This window comes from Sus scrofa, chromosome 2, assembly GCF_054392235.1.
Source record: "Sus scrofa isolate SSC_HxYL_T2T_F1_AM1 chromosome 2, Sscrofa_HxYL_maternal_Yorkshire_Landrace_v2.0, whole genome shotgun sequence".
NCBI classification, from domain to species: domain Eukaryota; kingdom Metazoa; phylum Chordata; class Mammalia; order Artiodactyla; family Suidae; genus Sus; species Sus scrofa.
Genome location: NC_139384.1, coordinates 10,269,162 through 10,287,865, shown reverse-complemented (window position 1 = coordinate 10,287,865; position 18,704 = coordinate 10,269,162). Strand labels below are relative to the sequence as shown.

Below are 18,704 nucleotides of genomic sequence, written 5' to 3'. Positions count from 1 at the left end.
GGGGCTGCCCCAGCCCAGGGTGCCCATCCAACCAGGCCATTCATTGACTTTGTGTCCTGGGCCATGCGTTTGTGAGAACTGCCCTAGACGGCCAGCTCCCTGAAGACAAGGACTGCCTGTGTCTTACTCAACTTTGACTTCCTGGCATCTAACCCGGACCCCAGCACACAGGGTCTTCCATTAATGTGTGCTGGATAAACAAACATCTTTTGAATTCATGCATCCCATTTCTTCCAATATTAAAACTGGGCCATTGTAATTCCCTCTAGCCTTGGTTTCTGAAGAGGATGTGCATCCCAGGTGCCATGATCTGTGCCATGGGTCCCTACCTAAAGCCACTTGTATGTCAGGAGGCTGCACTTAAGTCTTTACTTTGCCATTTGAACTCTTCACAATCCCTGCTCCAACAGAGGACAGAAAGGCACACCTCACAAAGTGGCTGCCAAGACCACACAAAACTATGTAATGTCAAGCATGGCCCCCAGCACTTATTTTTATCACATTATTAGCAGTGTTTCATCTCCCATGTCACAAGAGCTTCCCAGCTCTTTGTTAGTCCCCGCACTTTGATTTGGTTGTGCAGTTAAGCCCCAAGGAAGACATAGAAGGAGAATCTCTGGATTCTGAGAATTTTCCAAGTCCACCGCCAAAGATATCGATGGAGGCTAAGATCTTATCAGGAGGTCTGTATTTCTTATCAGGTCCATTGGTGGCCGAGAGGGGACGATACAGGCATGTCAGAGCATATATAACTAGGAGTTTCCAGCCACCACTGCATGCTCAGAACTCCCTCTTTCCTGAGTACCTGGACCCAGGAAAGAAGCATGAAGTGGCTTGTGATCCTTGGGCTGGTGGCCCTCTCAGACTGCTTAGTCATGTAAGTACGGGGACTAGAACTGACAGCATCTCTCTCTATGGGAGGTTTCTTGTCGCCCTGGCATCCTCTTATTCCTCCACACATTGGGGTTAGAAGGGAATGCCATCATTCCTGACAGTCTTAAACCTCAGCTCTCACAGACTGATAAGTACTTTGCATGGGAACCATGGGGCCCAAGGGTCTTGGGGAAGGCCTGCAGAATTGCACAACTCTGGGGGCACCAGTCCCATCACAACCCATATGAAAAATGGCACTCCTTGGATTTGTTCAGTGCACATCCTGTGCAACTGTCACTGAGGTCCCGTGGAAAGCATTTCTCCTGCATTTGCTCCTAGGTCTTCTCTCGGCTCTCTCTCCATTTCTGTGTCTATGAGTTTCTAGGGCTTCACCTGTGGATCTCTCTTCTTTCTCTCCAACTCTCTGGCTGACTCTACCCATGAAGAACACTCGGAGGTTTTGTTCATTTTCCTTTCAAGTCTGATTCTTCCTCATTCGCTAGCCTCTTAATTGGCACAATTTATTCCCCATCTCCTGGCTCCATCTCTCATCCCTTTCTTCGGCTTCAGCCCTGGAGGAAGATCAGGAGGCCTACTGCTAGGCCTTTCGACCTCTAACAAGCAGTATGACCACAGCCAAGTCACAGACTCCCTGTCCTGCATTTCAAAGTCCTTCTCTCTAAAAAGAGGATCACGATCCCCCTTCTGCCTCCTCCCAGAGCTACTGTGAGGCAGATACTCTTGGATGACAATAGCGATGGGATCGGCTACCATGGTGGAGACTTCCCACACATAAGGCACATGACTTCCATCCTCTTCCTTAACAGCCAGAACATTCTATGTAGGGGGCGGGGGCTATTGCATTCAACCTGGGTGCCACTGGAGGCTCTGAGGCTCCAAGGGCTCCCATGGCTTTTGCAACATTACAGGAAAGAACCTGTATTCAAACCTAGGCCCTTGCCATGGTCTTTGCAGGATGACACTCCTCATAACAATGCTTGGAAAACACACAGCGTCGGTACAATGGAGGGTGACAGTCCTTCTACAACATGGGCAGCTGTTGGCTATCTCTTGTTTTTTTCCTTTTCCCAATGCACCGTGAAAGGATCCCTCTCACGAAGGTCAAGTCCGTCCGAGAAAGCCTCAGAGAAAAAGGCTTGCTGAAAAATTTCCTCAAGGAACATCCTTACAAAATGATCCAGAACCAGAAAATCGCTTGTCACCCGCTGAGGAACTACCTGGATGTGAGTGAAAGGGGATGAAGGCCCCATAGGTACCCCTGGTGCTCTGGTCAAGACTGGGGTTCCCCTGGAGGGGCCAGGAGGGATGTTGGGGCTGGGGCCCCTTCAGGAAGCAGAACCACAGGGGGATCTGGCACCTCACACCCAGAGGAGAAGGCACTCCCACCCTCAACTCTTGGTCTGTGGTGACTGGGCCCAGAGATGACCCGGTGGCAGGTAAACCTCCATTTCTGTGCCAGAGGAAATTTTGGGGGACTGGGGGGCGGGGCAGCACTGCGCTCGAAGCATATGGAAGTTCCCGGGCTAGGAGTTGAATTAGAGCTGCCAACAACCAGCCTACACCACAGCCACAGCAAGGCATTTCATGCCACGTCTGCTACCTACACCACAGCTCACGGCCACGCCATTCTTCAACCCACTGAGCAGGGCCAGGGATCCAACCCAATCCTCACAGATCCTAGGGGGGTTCCTCATGGCTGAGCCACAGCTGGAACTCCCAAGATTCTTCTTTTTGAACTAAGGGAGCCACTTAGTTACAGATGAAGGGTGAGTCATGTCTAACTAAACAATAAAGCCAACTGCAAAGCAACTTTGAGGCCACAGACAGTGGAAGTCCATCCAGCCTCTGTAGACCCCAAAATGATACGAGTAAAAGTTATTGAGCTCCTACGGTGGGTGATGCTATAAAAACTTAATACCCTATGGTTATGATTGCTGATTTTATTTTTTATTTTTTGTCTCTTTTGCCTTTTGAGGGCCACGCCCATGGCATATGGAGGTTCCCAGACTAGGGATCAAGTCAGACGTTCAGCTGCTGGCCTACGCCACAGCCACAGGAACGGGGGGATTCGAGCTGTGTCTAAAGACCCACATTGCAGTTCATGGCAACACCAGATCCTTAACCCACTGAGTGAGGCCAGGGAAGGAACCCGTGTCCTCATTGATACTATTCGGGTTCGTTAACTGCTGAGCCACGACAGGAACGCCCATGGCTACTGATTTTGAGAAAGGCCTTTATCTTTCTCAAGAATGCATATCTCAGTCTGAGACACAGACAAAGAATAAATGAATGTCGCAATAAAGGGCCAACTGCGTGCTGTTGACAGGACAAGGTTTGAGTTTGGGTGAAGGAAGGAGAAGGAAGTGCTCAGGCTGGGCCTTGAGGGGGACACTGGAGAGCTGCTCCAATGAGACACTGGTCTGAGCACAGGCTGTGAGGTGGGGCCGTGCACAAGGGATGTTAGGTGCCATGGGACACCTCGAGGTTGGTGGCACATTGGGAAACCAGGGTGACCAGGGCACCCAGGCCTGCCTTGATCACCCCTCCCCGCTCCCTATAGATGGCCTACGTGGGCAACATCACCATCGGCACACCCCCACAGCAGTTCAGCGTCGTCTTTGACACCGGCTCAGCTGACCTGTGGGTGCCCTCCGGCTACTGCAAAAGCTTGGCCTGTGGTGAGTGCCCTCCCCACCCACCTTGTGCTGCCCCAACCCCCTCCTCAGACCTCAGCAAGCTGATGGAAATTCATCTCCTCTGTCTGCAGTTACACACAGATCCTTCAAACCTGCCCGCTCCAGCACCTTCCGCCTCCCGGGCAAAAACTTCGAGTTGGAATACGGCTCTGGAAAGATTTCAGGATTCCTTGGCTATGACACTGTTCGGGTAATGTGGAAACTGCAAGCTCAGGCAGGGCTGGCCCTGGAAGGGACTGCTGCTTCCCAGGCAGACACAGATCCCTTGGGAGGGCCTGCCTTTCCCAAAGTTCCGAGTGGCTCGCCCCCCACCTGCCCTGGGGAGGAAGTGCACCTGCTGACACGCAAACTCTCAGAAAAGCTAACCCAGAGAAATGTTTGCGTGTGGATTTGCTGCTCAGGTGCCACTTTGCTGGCAGCGGGGAGGGGGGGAGTAAGACACACACATTTCTGTTCCCCCACTAGGCCTGGCACTGTGCCAGGCACTTCCACTGTGACCATTGTTTAATTCTGCAGCCCCTCTCCCCTGCAGCAGGTACTGTCATTACCTCCTTTGTACAGATTAGGGAACTGAGGTGCAGAGAACAAGGGCCTTGGCCAAGGTCACCCACCCATCTGGTAAGCGGTGAAGCTGGGCTGGCCAGTCAGAACTAAGCTGTTGTGGGGCTTTCGGGGGAGAGAATAAAACTGATCTGGGGACCCTGGGGAGCAGCCCAGGGCTTCAGGCACTCAGGCAGGGGAGGCAGGGGGCCAAAGATGTGGGAGCAACCTGCTAAGTGCACTCTTACTCTAGGTGGTCTTGGAGAATCTAATTAAAACTAAGGCCAGCCTCCTCCAAAGGGCCAGGGTATTCTCTTTCCCTTTCTCACTGTCTCTCTCTCACTCTCTCTGTCGCTCTCTCTCTGTCGCTCACTCTCTCTCTCTCTCTCTCTCTCTCTCTCACACACACACACACACACATACAACACACACACACCCCGCATGTTTCTCGGCAGAATTTTCATAAGAACCTTGAAGCTACCTTTTACAATGGGCATTTGTCTTACTGTGTAGATGCAGAATCGACAACGCATAGCAACGAACCCATCCCTTTCTGCCATCAGATCCCAGGGGTGCCAAAGAGAAAGCTACCCTGCCCTCTACTCATTTCTCCTCAGGTGGGAACCATTTGATCCTGCCCTGAGTCTCACTCTCCCCCCAGGACGAGGGCATAAGGCCAATCTACTAACTACAGTGTTTGCAGATGGAGCAGCTGTGGGTTGAAATCCACAGCCCTGCACAAATGGAGGCAAATCCTGGTCCAGCTCAGCCTATGGTCAAGCCAGGGCCCAGGCAGGCCTTAGTTCTCTGCAAGCTAATGGCATCTCTTATCCCCTTCACCCCAGTCCAGCCCCAGACCTGCTTAAAAATCCACGTGGGAACACCCCCTCTCCCGCAGATCGGCAGACTCAGGACCATGAACCAGGTATTTGGCCTGAGCCAGTTGGAGACCGGTGAGGCCTTTGAACATGGAGTCTTTGATGGCCTCCTGGGCCTGGGCTTTCCCAGCCTCGCCCTCAAAGGGACCACCCCCATCTTCGACAACCTAAAGAAGCAAGGGCAAATTTCTGAGCCTGTCTTTGCCTTCTACCTGAGCACGTAAGTCTCAGCTAGACAAGCCCTCTCGCCACATCAGCCGTACGACGCTTTCAGTTGCATGAAAAATTCTAGACTATGTGATGCAGATGTTTCTAGACACTGATAGTTAAGAATAAGATCAACCAAATGGGACTCAAGGCCACAGTTGGCCATGCACCCGGATTTGGTAAATAAAGGTTTAGGGAACACGCCATGCTCCTGGGGCCAAGAGCAGCACTTGGTCCAGAGAGGTGGAGGGAGGAGGAGGAGCAGTGGAGGGGTCAGGATACAGGTGGGAGGAGGAGAGAACGGGATTCGCTGACGGATTCGATAAGGAAGGGAGGACAGGGATGGGGGGACTCTTTCTTCCTCACTCACATTTGACCAGGAGCCCAGGAGCAGCTAGAGCACTGGCAGGGGCCAGTGCGAAAGGAACATGTGGGACCCCTTGTGGAAAAAGCTTGAGTTTCAGGACAGAGATGGCAGAGGCACGGGGCCCTGCTGAACGGGGGACCCATGGGTGGCTCAGGTCACAGGCCCAGGAACCTGGCCCTGGGTGAGCCTGATCCATGCCCTTAGTGACCTCAGGTCTCAGCTTTCCTGAAAATTGACAGGCTGGCCCAGTGGAAGCCACAGCCCTCCAGGCTGGGGTCCCCTGAGGGACTCTGTCAGCAGGCCGATTGCGGGAAGGGACCAGGCCCTCCAGGAAGGGTGGGTGCTCAGAGCCTGGCCAGGATGCCCAGGTTCAAACCTCTTCTGGGCCACTCATTAGCCAGTCAGGTACTCAACCCTCCATGCCTCAATTCCTGCATCTGTAAAATGGGATCTTAGCAGTGCCTGTGAGGGGTGGATAAACACAGCCCTCAACAGTGCCTGGTGTGTGGCCGAATTTGAGAAAAGCCACCCATTATTCTCCTACACTCAGCCCTCCCTCTCCCTCTCCTCTTCTCAACAGGAAGGAGGAGGGCAGTGCAGTGATATTTGGTGGCGTGAAGAAATGCTGCTACAAAGGAGAGCTCAAGTGGGTGCCCCTGTCAAGACCCCACTACTGGCAGATCGCCTTGGACAGGTAAGCCCCTCCCTCTGAGGGCCACCCTGAGGGATGTCCCCACACATGCACACAGACATGGACAGGCTCACACACATGCACTCACAGATGCACCACCACACACACACACAGATACACACATACACATACACTCCACACACAAAACAACGCTCTGAAACACAAAGACAAATGTAGACACTCACAGGCACAAAAGACACACAGGCAGGCACACACAGTCACACAGACACACGAACATACACAGACATAGAGATACACAGACAGACACGCACACCTCTCAGAGTTTATATTCACTCACGCCTCCTGACCAGGGTCCTGACAAGGGCCCAGAAATGCTTGTGCAACCAGGGACACTGCATCTTCCGTGCTGAGAGGCAGGCGGGGAGCATGGGTTGAGGTCCCTGAAGTGTCCCGAAAGGAGGATCAGGGAGACTTCCACGAGCCTGAGCAGGCTGGTGCTACGATGACCAACCGTCCTCGGCTACCCAGGCCCAAGCAGGTGATTAGGGCACAGGATTGCCAGTGGGAGAACAGGACACGTCCTGGACAAACTGGGAAAACGGGTCTCATTAGGGAGAAGCTACCCAGCAGTGCACAGAGGTTGGCTGCATTCCTGAGACTGGAAAGCACATCAGACAGAGAGACACTTCCTGACCCTGACCCACCCAGCCCCATCCCAGGCACACAGGGGGACAGGGGCTATGGCAGAGACCACCAGGGAGCTGGGATCCAAGAGTGGCCTCAGAACGAGAGGCAGGAGTTGAGCCCCTCACACAAGAGCTTCCTTGTCCCTTGGAGGCCCCTGGGCCGCTCAGTCATCACCTGCCCAGGAGCCTCAGTGCCTGAGCCAGCCCAGGGGGCAGGGCTGGGGGACAGCCGCTCCCTTGGCACCCTGTGTCCCCCTCCCCACCACTCTGAGCATCTGCTGCCCCAGAGAATCTCCACCGTCCCTCTGGGTGTTGACCCGTTATTGCTCAGACACCAGAATCAGGGCTCTGGTTGTCCCTCATTCATGTCTTCATTCATTCATTCAACAAACCCATGGCGTGGATCTGCTCTGTGCTGGGCCCTGAGGATACCCCTTGTTCTTACAGACCTAGCATCTAGGAAGGTGGACATTCAGGAAACAAGTCCCACAAAGAATGAATTACCACTTTGCTCCAGGCTAGACATGAGGAAGTGTGTACAGAGAAAGGCCAAGAGTGGAGAATGATCTAGTCGGGAGATGGGAGGGGGTGGTGGGAGAATTCCCTGAAATGTGACAATGAAGCTGCAACCCAGATGATGAGGAGAAATCAACCAAAGGGGATGGAGGCCTTCTAGACAGGGTGACCAGCATGTGCCAAGGCCCTGAGGCACAAATGAGCCCGGTGCATTCAGGAACTGAAAGGAAATCAAGGACAGTGAAATGACCAGAGCAAAGGAAAACAGAGTGGGGACAAGAGCTGGAGGACTGTTCTGGAGACAGTCGTGGGTGGGGGCAGTGGCAGCAGTGGGAGACTTCAGCGTGACCCTGGAGCCCCCTTTGTCCCACTGTCTCTCAGGATCACCTGGAGAGGGCACATTATTGGTTGTCTCCGCGGCTGCCAGGCCATCGTGGATACCGGGACCACGTACCTGCTTGGCCCATACGCAGAAGTGGACAAAATCCATTCTCTCATGAACGCAGTGCCCCTTCAGGAAGAGGTGAAGTATCAGGCCACAGGGTCACTCTGGGGCTCTTCTCCCAGGAAGGATCAGCTGAGCCAACCTCTCTCCCTCTTCCTCTAACAGTACCTGGTCCAGTGTAATGCCAGGGACACCTACCCTGACATCGTCTTCACCATTAACAATGTCGACTACCCAGTGCCAGCTCGTACCTACATCCGAAAGGTGAGGGGCCAACCCTGGGGGCTGGTTCTTAAATCTGCAGTGTGTGGCACCAGTGCGCTGCTTGATGCCAGGAGGAGGGGGCCCTCTACAGGCCAAGATGCACCCCTGCAGTTCCCACCCCACCACCCACCACCACGTGGCCCTGGCTGGAGAGGGGGCCAGGGCCTCCCACAAAACCAGCCTCTTGAAGGCAAAGGGAAGACTAGGACAACCACCATCCTGAAATAAAGATGGAGACTCCACCCCGGGCAGGCACAGTGCCAGGCACAAGGAGAGGGGACCACTAAGGGCCTTGGCCCTCAAGGAGCTTCCGGTCAACCAGGGCCCACAGATGGATGACACAGAATCCCTGTGATCATCAGGCTGAGGGACAAGGGGGTGGCTGAGGACACTGCCAGTGTGTTGTCCCGCCAGAGTGGTTCACAGTCTCCCTGCCCATCTCCAAAGTGCCCTGGTTTGGATGATGATTAGAGGGTTTCCCGAGTCCTAGGCTGCACCTGCCCTTCGTAAGCCCCAGGTCCCGCTCTGGGAGCTGGGACACCAGACCAGCCCTGTGCAGGGCTTGGAGGCCCTCCTGCATGAAGGGGACACAGTGACTGCACAGCCCCTGGCTCAGACTTGAGCGTTAATGCACGTCAGCTCCCGATGGGAATTGAGAGGAGGCTGAAGGAGCTCAAAGAAGGCTGTGAAGAAGAGAGGGAATTTCAATGATTGTAAACCCCCAGCCTCTTGCAGGAGTGAGAAGCCCCTCTGGGGTGGAGGCAAATCGACACTGGGCTCCGTGCCCACGGCACCCCTGGGGGCTGTGCCAAGGGATGCCAGGGGAAGTCCCAGCATGACAAGGGCTAGAGACAAGGGAGCACCAGGCCAAGTGACCCAACTCAGCCTGGAGTGGCCAAGGAGGGTGAGCAGGGATCCAGAAGGCCATCCGTGTGGGGGTGGGGGAGTGAGGCGCTGAGCGCAGCCTTAAAGAACAGGTTGTGCAAGAAATAGCAACAACAACAACAACAACAAGAATTAAAAAAAAAAAAAAAAAAAAAAGGAGTTCCCGTCGTGGCGCAGTGGTTAACGAATCCGACTAGGAACCATGAGGTTGCGGGTTCGGTCCCTGCCCTTGCTCGGTGGGTTAAGGATCCGGCGTTGCTGTGAGCTGTGGTGTTAGTTGCAGACGCGGCTCAGATCCCGCGTTGCTGTGGCTCTGGCGTAGGCCGGTGGCTACAGCTCTTATTCGACCCCTAGCCTGGGAACCTCCATATGCTGCGGGAGTGGCCCAAGAAATAGCAACAACAACAACAAAAATTAAAAAAAAAAAAAAAAAAAGAACAGGTTGTGGGGAAAGGGGCAAGAAAAGGCCTTCTGTGCAGAGAGAACAGCCAGCCTGGGGCAGAAGGAAAGAAACAGCAGGGAGGGGGGGAGGGGGGCTACAGTCTGCCTGGTTCTTGGATGGATACCCCACTTCCACAGCTGCTCAGAGAGCCACTCAGCTCTCACCTAAGGTGGGAGATGAAACCCAAAAGCTGCAGATCTGGATACAGAGGTTGGGCAGCAGCAGGTGAGTGCTCGGGCTCAGGCTCACGGCTGTGTCTTTCCTCCCCCCAGGATGCTAATAATAACCTCTGCTACAGCACCTTTGAGGTGATGGGGGATACTCTGACCGAGAGCCAGACCTGGATCCTGGGTGATGTCTTCTTAAAGGTGTACTTCACCGTGTTCGATCGAGGACAGAACAGGATTGGCCTGGCTCGGGCCGCATAAATGCTGGGGCTGCTTCCAGAAACAACCAGGCCCACCTCCCCAAACACACATTCCCTCACACCTAGGGCATTCCCGCCCAAGGAGGGCGGCTTGAACGGGGTTCAATGTTCTGCAAAGCCCAGTTCTCAGTAAAGAATAAAGGATTGCCTTTGCAATGGTGCTGATACCAACCAGTGCCTCTCTTGGAGTCTGGGCGATTCCTGGTAATCCTGCAGGCCTGGACAACCTCGTCTGAACCACAAGTGAGAGGAGCCCACCTCCATGAGATTGCCAATGGAAGGGCAGACTTCTTGGAAGGATACTGGGGACTGGGGATGCAGGAACCAGAGCAGATCCAAAGATCTCAGTGACTGGACCCAATAAATCAGACTCAGCTTACTCTCTTCCCTGCTCTTTCCCTTCTCTCATCTTTGATCGAGTCTCTTAACTGGACAGCTTTCTGCCCTCAGGCCTCTACACGAAATGAAAGACTCCGAAGCTTCCTGCCCCAGTGTTTTATTTTATTTTATTTTTACCTTTTTTTTCCTACTGTACAGCATGGTGACCCAGTTACACATACACATATCCATTCTTTTTTCGCCCATTACCATGCTCCATCAGAAGTGACTAGACAGAGTTCCTCCCAGTGCGACACAGCAGGATCCCATTGCTTGTCCATTCCAAAGGCAATTGTCTGCATCTATTAACCCCAAGCTCCCAATCCATCCCACTCCCTCCCCCTCCCCCCAGGCAACCACAAGGCTATTCTCCAAGTCCATGAGTCTCTTTCCTGTGGAAAGCTTCCTTTGTGCCATATATTCGATTCCAGATATGAGTGATATCATATGGCGTTTGTCTTTCTCTTTCTGACTTACTTCACTCAGGATGAGAGTCTCCAGTTCCATCCATGTTGCTGCACATGGCATTAGTTCGTTCTTTTCTATGGCTGAGTAGCATTCCATGGTGTATTTATACCACAGCTTCCTAATCCAATCATCTGTCGACGGACGTTTGGGTTGTTTGCATGTCTCGGCTTTTGTGAATAGAGCTACAATGAACATGCAGTGGCATGTGTCTTTTTTAAGGAAAAGTTTTGTCCGGATATATGCCCATGAGTGGGATTGCTGGCTCATATGGTAGATCTATGTATAGTTTTCTAAGGTACCTCCATACTGATCTCCATAGTGGTTGTACCAGCTTACATTCCCACCAACAGCGCAGGAGGGTTCCCTTTTCTCCACACCCGCTCCGGCACTTGTTATTTGTGGACTTATGAATGATGGCCATTCTGACTGGTGTGAGGTGGTATCTCGTGGTAGTTTTGATTTGCATTTCTCTAATAATCAGGGCTGTTGAGCATTTTATCATGTGCTTGTTGGCCATCTGTACATCTTCCTTGGAGAAATGTCTGTTCAGGTCTTTTGCCCATTTTCTCCATTGGGTTGTTGGCTTTTTTGCTGTTGGTTGTAGAAGTTGTTTGTATATTTTAGAGATGAAGCCCTTGTCAGTTGCATCGTTTGAAACTATTTTCTCCCATTCTGTAAGTTGTCTTTTTGGTTTCTTTGTGGTTTCCTTTGCTGTGCAAAAGCCTGTCAGTTTGATTAGGTCCCATTGGTTTATTTTTGCTTTTATTTCTGTTGCTTTGGGAGACTGACCTGAGAAAACATTTGTAAGGTTAATGTCAGAGAATGTTTCGCCTATGTTCTCTTCTAGGAGTTTGATGGTGTCTTGTCTGATGTTTAAGTCTTTAAGGCATTTAGAGTTTATTTTTGTAGATGGTGTGCAGGTGTGTTCTATGTATGATCTTTTTGATGTGTTGTTGGATTCAGTTGGCTAAAATTTTGTTGATATTTTTTGCGTCTGTGTTCATCAAGGATATTGGCCTACGGTTTTCTTTTTTGGTGGTATCTTTGTCTGGTTTTGGGATTAGGGTGATGGCGGCATCATAGAATGTCTTTGGGAGGGTTCCTTCTTCTTCAACCTTTTGAAAATGTTTAAGGAGGATGGGTATAAGTTCCTCTTTGTATGTTTGGTAGAATTCACCTGTGAAGCCATCTGGTCTTGGACTTTTATTTGTAGGGAGTGTTTTTATGGCATATTCAATTTCATTTCTCGTGATCGGTCTGTTCAGTTGATCTATTTCTGCCCCTGGGTTTTATATCCCTAAGACATCTCACCCCCTAGTGAAAGAAGCTCAGAAAAGATCAGGGTACCAGGGATACTCTGATTGGTCCACCTGAGGTCACGTTTCCAACCCAGGCCAGCCATCGTGGAGGGGTCTTGGGGTACTACAATTGGCTTACTTGGTCGCATGGCCCTGCCAGGCAGCATCTCATTAACAGTTTCCTCCAGAACCACAGCTCTGTACCTGGGGCTAAGTGGCTCCAAAGGATGTGACACAGGGATGTTCCAGATTTAGGAGCAGGTTGTGATTACTGCAGCAACTCTGCCACCTTCTAAGAGGGATAGTAAGTGGTAAAAAAAAAAAAAATAGATGCTAGGAGTTCCCAGGTGGCCTAGTGGTTAAGGATTGGTGTTTCGGCTGGGTTCACTGCTGTGGCTGGGATTCATTCCCTGGCCCCTCCACATACCAAGGGCCAGGCCACAAAGTAAAAAAAGATTCCATTCTTCTCAACTCAAGGACCTTTAACAGTGGCCTTCTGCTCAAGAAGGGCTCTTGCTGAAGCCCTGCTAACTGCAACTTCCCTTGTCCCCCAACCCCTAGTCACCAGCTCTCTGCCACCCAACCTCTGTAGTGTTTTTCCCAGTCTCACTTCTGGGGTGACAGACCCATGTGGATGCCTGATCCATCCCCACCCTTGCAGGGGCCCAGCATGGCCCTTACCTTGGCCTCTAATTCTGCTGGCAGGGCCGCCTGTCCAGGTAAAGGGCAGTACTGGGTGCACAAAGACTTCAGGTGTTCCTGAGTTTTCCTCCAGAAGCATCTGGTTCCAGCTGCCATTGTTTGGCATGTCTGCAGACCCAGGCAGATGCCCAGGCTGGGGACAGCAGGGGTTAGAGGTGAAGGGAGGCCCTGATGGAAGAAGGAACAGAGAGGAATAAATAAGATGGAAAATAGGAGTTCCCATCATGGCACAGTGACTAACAAATCCGACTAGGAACCTTGGGGTTGTGGGTTCAATCCCTGCCCTTGCTCAGTGGATCTGGCGTTGCCGTGAGCTGTGACGTAGGTCGCAGATGCGGCTCGGATCCCACGTTGCTGTGGCTCTGGCGTAGGCTGGCAGCTACCCAAGAAATGGCAAAAAGACAAAAAAAAAAAAAAGATGGAAAATACACCCAAATCAATACACAGTTCCAGCCTTTACTTCACTCAGGCAAGACAAATGTCAGCTAAAGGAATGCCTCCCTGCCTTCATTTTTTCATTCAGTGCAGATTTCCTGAGCACTTACTATGTGCCTGGTACTGTGGTGGACCCCAGGGATAGAGGGCTGCCTTAGGAACACACCACCCGGACATGGAGACAGATAAACAGACAACCCTCAGTGGCAAGGGCCAGATGGAGAAAGCAACAGAGGTGTTGAGATAGAACTGGGTTTTGGCTTAATGGAGGTGCAGCAAAAAGTTTATAAGACTCATTTTCCAAGCTGTCTTCATGGAACTATAATGCCTTTCCTGGTCAGAAACCACCAATAACAGTCAAATAAACAGCCCCAGCTGATGACAGGTGCAATCTCCCTGTTTCCTCATGAGCCCCTGCAGGGCATGATCCCCATGGTACAGATGAGGGAAGTCTCCTCCCATCTTCTGGTTCCAGTACCAGGGACAGGCACACAGTAGGTCCTCAATTAATCCATGTTGAATAAATGAGTGGATGGATCCCTAAGTGCTTTCACTAGAACACACTGCTGCACCCATGTCAGGGGTCATGCATGATGTCAGCATGGCTTATTTCCATAATAGCAACCTGAAAAGGTCAGGCTTGGCTCCCCAGATGAGCCTAAGGGAGGGGCTGAAGCAGGTGTCTGTTAATAAGCCTGCTGTTCTTGAGTGTCAGTATTGGCAGGCTACACCACCAACATGAGGATAAATTCTGATCTTCAAAGCAAGCCTTTTGCCCCACCCTCCACAGTTATCCTTTACTAATTGCAGTCCAGAGAGATTTGATGAAAGAAAAGGTAGGAAAAACAGGGAAAAGATAGATCTTGTAAAAGTGTAAATTGGTAATCTTTTGGAGATATTAGTCCTTAAAATAAGTATGGCCTCTCTCCTAGCATCTTTGTTTGTAAGGTTTATGCTAAAGCAATGATCAGAAGCACCCACAAACATCAGAGTTCCCGTTGTGGCTTAGTGGGAAGGAGCCCAACTAGTATCCATGAGGTCGCAGGTTCAATCCCTGGCCTGGCTCAGTGGGCTACAGATCTGGCGTTGCGACAAGCTGTGGCGTAGGTCACAGGCGCGGCTTGGATCCTCTGTTGCTGTGGCTGTGGCATAGGCCGGCAGCTGTAGCCTTGATTTGACCCCTAGCCTGGGAACTTCCACATGCCCCAGGTGTAGCCCTAAAAAGGGGGAGAAAAAAGGCAGGATTTCCTTCTTTTTTAAAGGCTGAATAATATTCCATTTGTAGAAAATGTCTACCACATTTCCTTTATCCATCCAATTGTTGATGGATCCTGATTTTAATTTTGGGGGAATAACTACCCAGAAGTGGGACTGCTGGATCAAATAGAAATTCTCTTTTCAAGTTTTGGAGGAACCTCCCTTCTGTTTTCCAGCAGCTGCATCCTTGTCCACTCACACCAGCACAGGGTTCCACATCCTCCTCCACACTTGTCATCTTTTGTTCTTTATAATGACCACACTAGTAGGTGTGAGGTGACATCTCATTGTCACTTGAAGTGCATTTTCTTGAGGATTCGTGTGAGAGGATCTATCCTCATTCCAAATTTACAGAAGAGGAAACTCCTGTCCAGAGATGAACTTATCAAGGTCACATGACCGGTAGGTGTCAGCGGTGGGATTTGAACCCAGGCAGAAGAGCTCCAGGATGTACTTGCCTGGCCAGGATGCTGCAGTGTCTTCCATGTGCTTAGCAACCCAGGGATCCTGCTGTTTTATATTCTGTTCCTTTCTCTCTGTGTCACATTGGAACAATTTCTCCCAAAACTGAATATTCTCCTAAAAATGCAATTTTCTTTTTCATTTTTCTCTTTATGGCCACACCTGGGGCATATGGAACCCACTGCACAAGGCCAGGGATCAAACCTGCATCCTTAGGAACACTATGTCAGGTTCTTAACCCACTGAGGCATAATGGGAACTCCTATGCATTTAAAATTTTAAAAGTCTCCCAAAGCAACAGAAATAAAAGCAAAAATAAACCAATGGGACCTAATCAAACTGACAGGCTTTTGCACAGCAAAGGAAACCACAAAGAAACCAAAAAGACAACTTACAGAATGGGAGAAAATAGTTTCAAACGATGCAACTGACAAGGGCTTCATCTCTAAAACATACAAACAACTTCGACAACTCAACCGCAAAAAAGCCAACAACCCAATGGAGAAAATGGGCAAAAGACCTGAACAGACATTTCTCCAAGGAAGATGTACAGATGAGCAACAAGCACATGATAAAATGCTCAACAGCCCTGATTATTAGAGAAATGCAAATCAAAACTACCACGAGATACCACCTCACACCAGTCAGAATGGCCATCATTCATAAGTCCGCAAATAACAAGTGCCGGAGGGGGTGTGGAGAAAAGGGAACCCTCCTGCGCTGTTGGTGGGAATGTAAGCTGGTACAACCACTATGGAGATCAGTATGGAGGTACCTTAGAAAACTATACATAGATCTACCATATGAGCCAGCAATCCCACTCATGGGCATATATCCGGACAAAACTTTTCCTTAAAAAAGACACATGCCACTGCATGTTCATTGTAGCTCTATTCACAAAAGCCGAGACATGCAAACAACCCAAACGTCCGTCGACAGATGATTGGATTAGGAAGCTGTGGTATAAATACACCATGGAATGCTACTCAGCCATAGAAAAGAACGAACTAATGCCATGTGCAGCAACATGGATGGAACTGGAGACTCTCATCCTGAGTGAAGTAAGTCAGAAAGAGAAAGACAAACGCCATATGATATCACTCATATCTGGAATCGAATATATGGCACAAAGGAAGCTTTCCACAGGAAAGAGACTCATGGACTTGGAGAATAGCCTTGTGGTTGCCTGGGGGGAGGGGGAGGGAGTGGGATGGATTGGGAGCTTGGGGTTAATAGATGCAGACAATTGCCTTTGGAATGGACAAGCAATGGGATCCTGCTGTGTCGCACTGGGAACTCTTGTCTAGTCACTTCTGATGGAGCATGGTAATGGGCGAAAAAAGAATGGATATGTGTATGTGTAACTGGGTCACCATGCTGTACAGTAGGAAAAAAAATAAAAGGTAAATATATATTTAAAAATAAATAAATAAATTTTTAAAACAGAAGATCTCATGTTAAATGTTTTACTACAATAAATAAATAAATACCTTTTTTTAAAGAATAGTCCTTTCTTATTGGAGAAGGGTGTAGGAGTTGACTGCCAATATATACTAGGTTTCTTTTGGGGTGTTAAAATGTTCTAAATGTAAATTATGTTGATAATCGTACAACTCCAGGAATATATGAAAAACCGCTAAACTGTACACCTTAAATGGTAGAATTTTGACATGTGAAATACATCTTAGATAGATAGATAGATAGATAGATAATATATATTTTAAATATGTATATATAAAGGAGAATTTAAATATAGAGAGAATTTTTTAAAGAATTAAAATTTCATTTAAAACAGAATTACTATTTGATCCAGAATTCCCACTTCTGGGTATTTAAACCCAAAAGAATTAAAATCAGGATCTCAAAGGGGTATTTGTACCACCATGTTCATTGCAGGTTTATTCACAATAGTGAAGAGCGTAAATTTGTACAATCTTTTTGCACAGGATTTATCTTTAAAATGTTTGTCCTGTATAGACATGAAGAATAGTCCTACCGTTCTAGGGCCATAAAGAAGATTAAATTAATTAATCTTTAGAAAACCTTTAGGACAGTGCCTGTCACACAGTAGCATGAGCCGGTTCTATTTTACACGAGAGAAAGACCAAAATTGTGTAACGGTAGTTACATTCAGATGGAAGAAATATGGGCCATTTTCCCGATCATCTTGTATTTTCTTGGTTTTTTGTTTTTGTTTTTGTTTTTGTTTTTTTCAGGAATGGCACTTAAGATCAGAGAAAGCTAAGCATTACTCCATAAAATACAGGGGTTTCCAGAGTTCCCATTGTGGCTCAGTGGATTAAGAACCCAACTAATACCCATGAGGATGCTGGTTCCATCCCCGGCCTCACTCAGTGGTTTAAGGATCAGCATTGTCGCAAGCGGCAGCGTGGGTTGCAGATGCAGCTTGGATTTGGCGTTGCTGTGACTGTGGCGTAGGCCTGCAGCTCCAGCTCCTATTCAACCCCTACCCTGGGAACCTTCATAAGCCGTGGTTGTGGCCCTAAAAAAGCAAAAACTGAAGAAGAAGAAGACAGGGGTGTCCAACAGGCTGGGGTTGCCTGCTGGAGCAAATTGATTCCCATAGAAAAAGCTATCCTGGGAGTTCCTTTTATGGTGCAATGCGAATCGGTGGCATCTCTGGAGCCCTGGGAAGAACGTTCAATCCCCAGCCTGGTACGATGGGTTAAGGATCCAGTGTTGCTGCAGCTGCAATTAGGTGTCAGCTGTGGCTCAGATCTGATCTCTGGCCTGGGAACTCCACATGCTGCAGAAAGGCCAAAAATGAAAAAGGGAGGGAGAGAGGGAGGGAGGAGGGAGAGAGGGAGGGAGGAGGGAGGGAGGCGGGGAGGGAGGCAGGGAGGGAAGAAGGAAAAAAAGCTATCCTGGACGAGACGGTAAAAGACTGACATCTAGTGGCCAAGGAAGATATTGCCTGCACATTCCAATCGTCCAAGCTGTCCGCTGGTGGACCTGCCCATTGATTCCATCTGCTTGTAAGGGCTGTTTGGCAACATGAAACCACTGTCACATCAACTCTCCCTCCTCTAGATCTACTAATCACACTTTGACAAATAGATTCTAGATAGATAGATGATATATAGATAGAGCGAGCTATGTAGATATATAGATATATATAGGTATAAAATATTTATTAGCTATAAATATTGTCCCAGGAATTTGATTTATACTAGAGAAAGTTGGAAACCACCCTAGACTCTAACAGTGGGAAGTTATCACCAAGAAGGAATCTGCTTCTGGATCTTAAAATGCTGAGGGTGGCCTGATTTGGGAATTGCAACCCGAATCACAGATCACAGGCACACAGGCTCCCTCACCTCCTTCAAGCAGATGAGCCCCTCCTCTGTCTCGAGTGTCAATCTTCCCTGCCTCCTCCTGTGCTTTCCCTTCCCTCTACCATCACCCCTTCACCCACCACATCATTTCTTTATCTGGTGATTATCTGTCTCCTTCCTTGGAGTAGAAAAGACAGCGATTTGGGTGATTTGGGTCTGCTTCCATCCTTGATGAATCCCCAGTGCCTCAACCAGAGCCTCGGATGCCATAGGCACTCAATAAATATTTTGGTGTTGAATGTTATGGGAAAGCAATGTTAAGAAAACGCCATGTCATATGCTCAGGCTGAAGACACCTCTCAAAAGCAAGAGGTGTGGCCATTGCACTGTATCAGTCAGCTCGGGCTGCCATAACAAATAGCACCAACAGGGCGTCTGAAACAACAGGCGTTTGTTTTCTCGCGGTTCTGGAGGCTGGAAGGCCAAGATCAGGGTGTCCACAAAGTTGT

General features: G+C 49.7%; 1 protein-coding gene across 2 annotated transcripts; it reads left to right on the top strand.

Annotated features, from left to right (window-relative positions):
* Positions 1 to 774: 774 nt before the first annotated feature.
* LOC110259249 (pregnancy-associated glycoprotein 2-like) lies at positions 775 to 10,286 on the top strand. 2 transcript variants are annotated; one of them, XM_021082952.2, is made up of 9 exons: positions 775 to 877; positions 1,979 to 2,117; positions 3,455 to 3,572; positions 3,662 to 3,780; positions 5,029 to 5,228; positions 6,163 to 6,276; positions 7,818 to 7,959; positions 8,047 to 8,145; positions 9,745 to 10,286. In XM_021082952.2, the coding sequence occupies exons 1-9, from the start codon at positions 777 to 779 to the stop codon at positions 9,898 to 9,900; spliced, it is 1,188 nt and encodes a 395-aa protein (XP_020938611.2). In that variant the 5' UTR covers positions 775 to 776; the 3' UTR covers positions 9,901 to 10,286. The 2 variants fall into 2 exon arrangements, with proteins under 2 accessions (XP_020938611.2, XP_084867118.1); XM_085010992.1 differs by having other exon boundaries at positions 4,981 to 5,228.
* Positions 10,287 to 18,704: the final 8,418 nt, after the last annotated feature.

Bases quoted from the DNA above. Each gene is read 5' to 3' on its own strand.
- LOC110259249 (XM_085010992.1), top strand. From the start codon at position 777: ATGCTCAGAACTCCCTCTTTCCTGAGTACCTGGACCCAGGAAAGAAGC. The intron at 3,781-4,980 runs GTAATGTGGAAA...ACCCCAGTCCAG, and splicing joins TTGGCTATGACACTGTTCGG to CCCCAGACCTGCTTAAAAAT. The intron at 6,277-7,817 runs GTAAGCCCCTCC...ACTGTCTCTCAG, and splicing joins TGGCAGATCGCCTTGGACAG to GATCACCTGGAGAGGGCACA.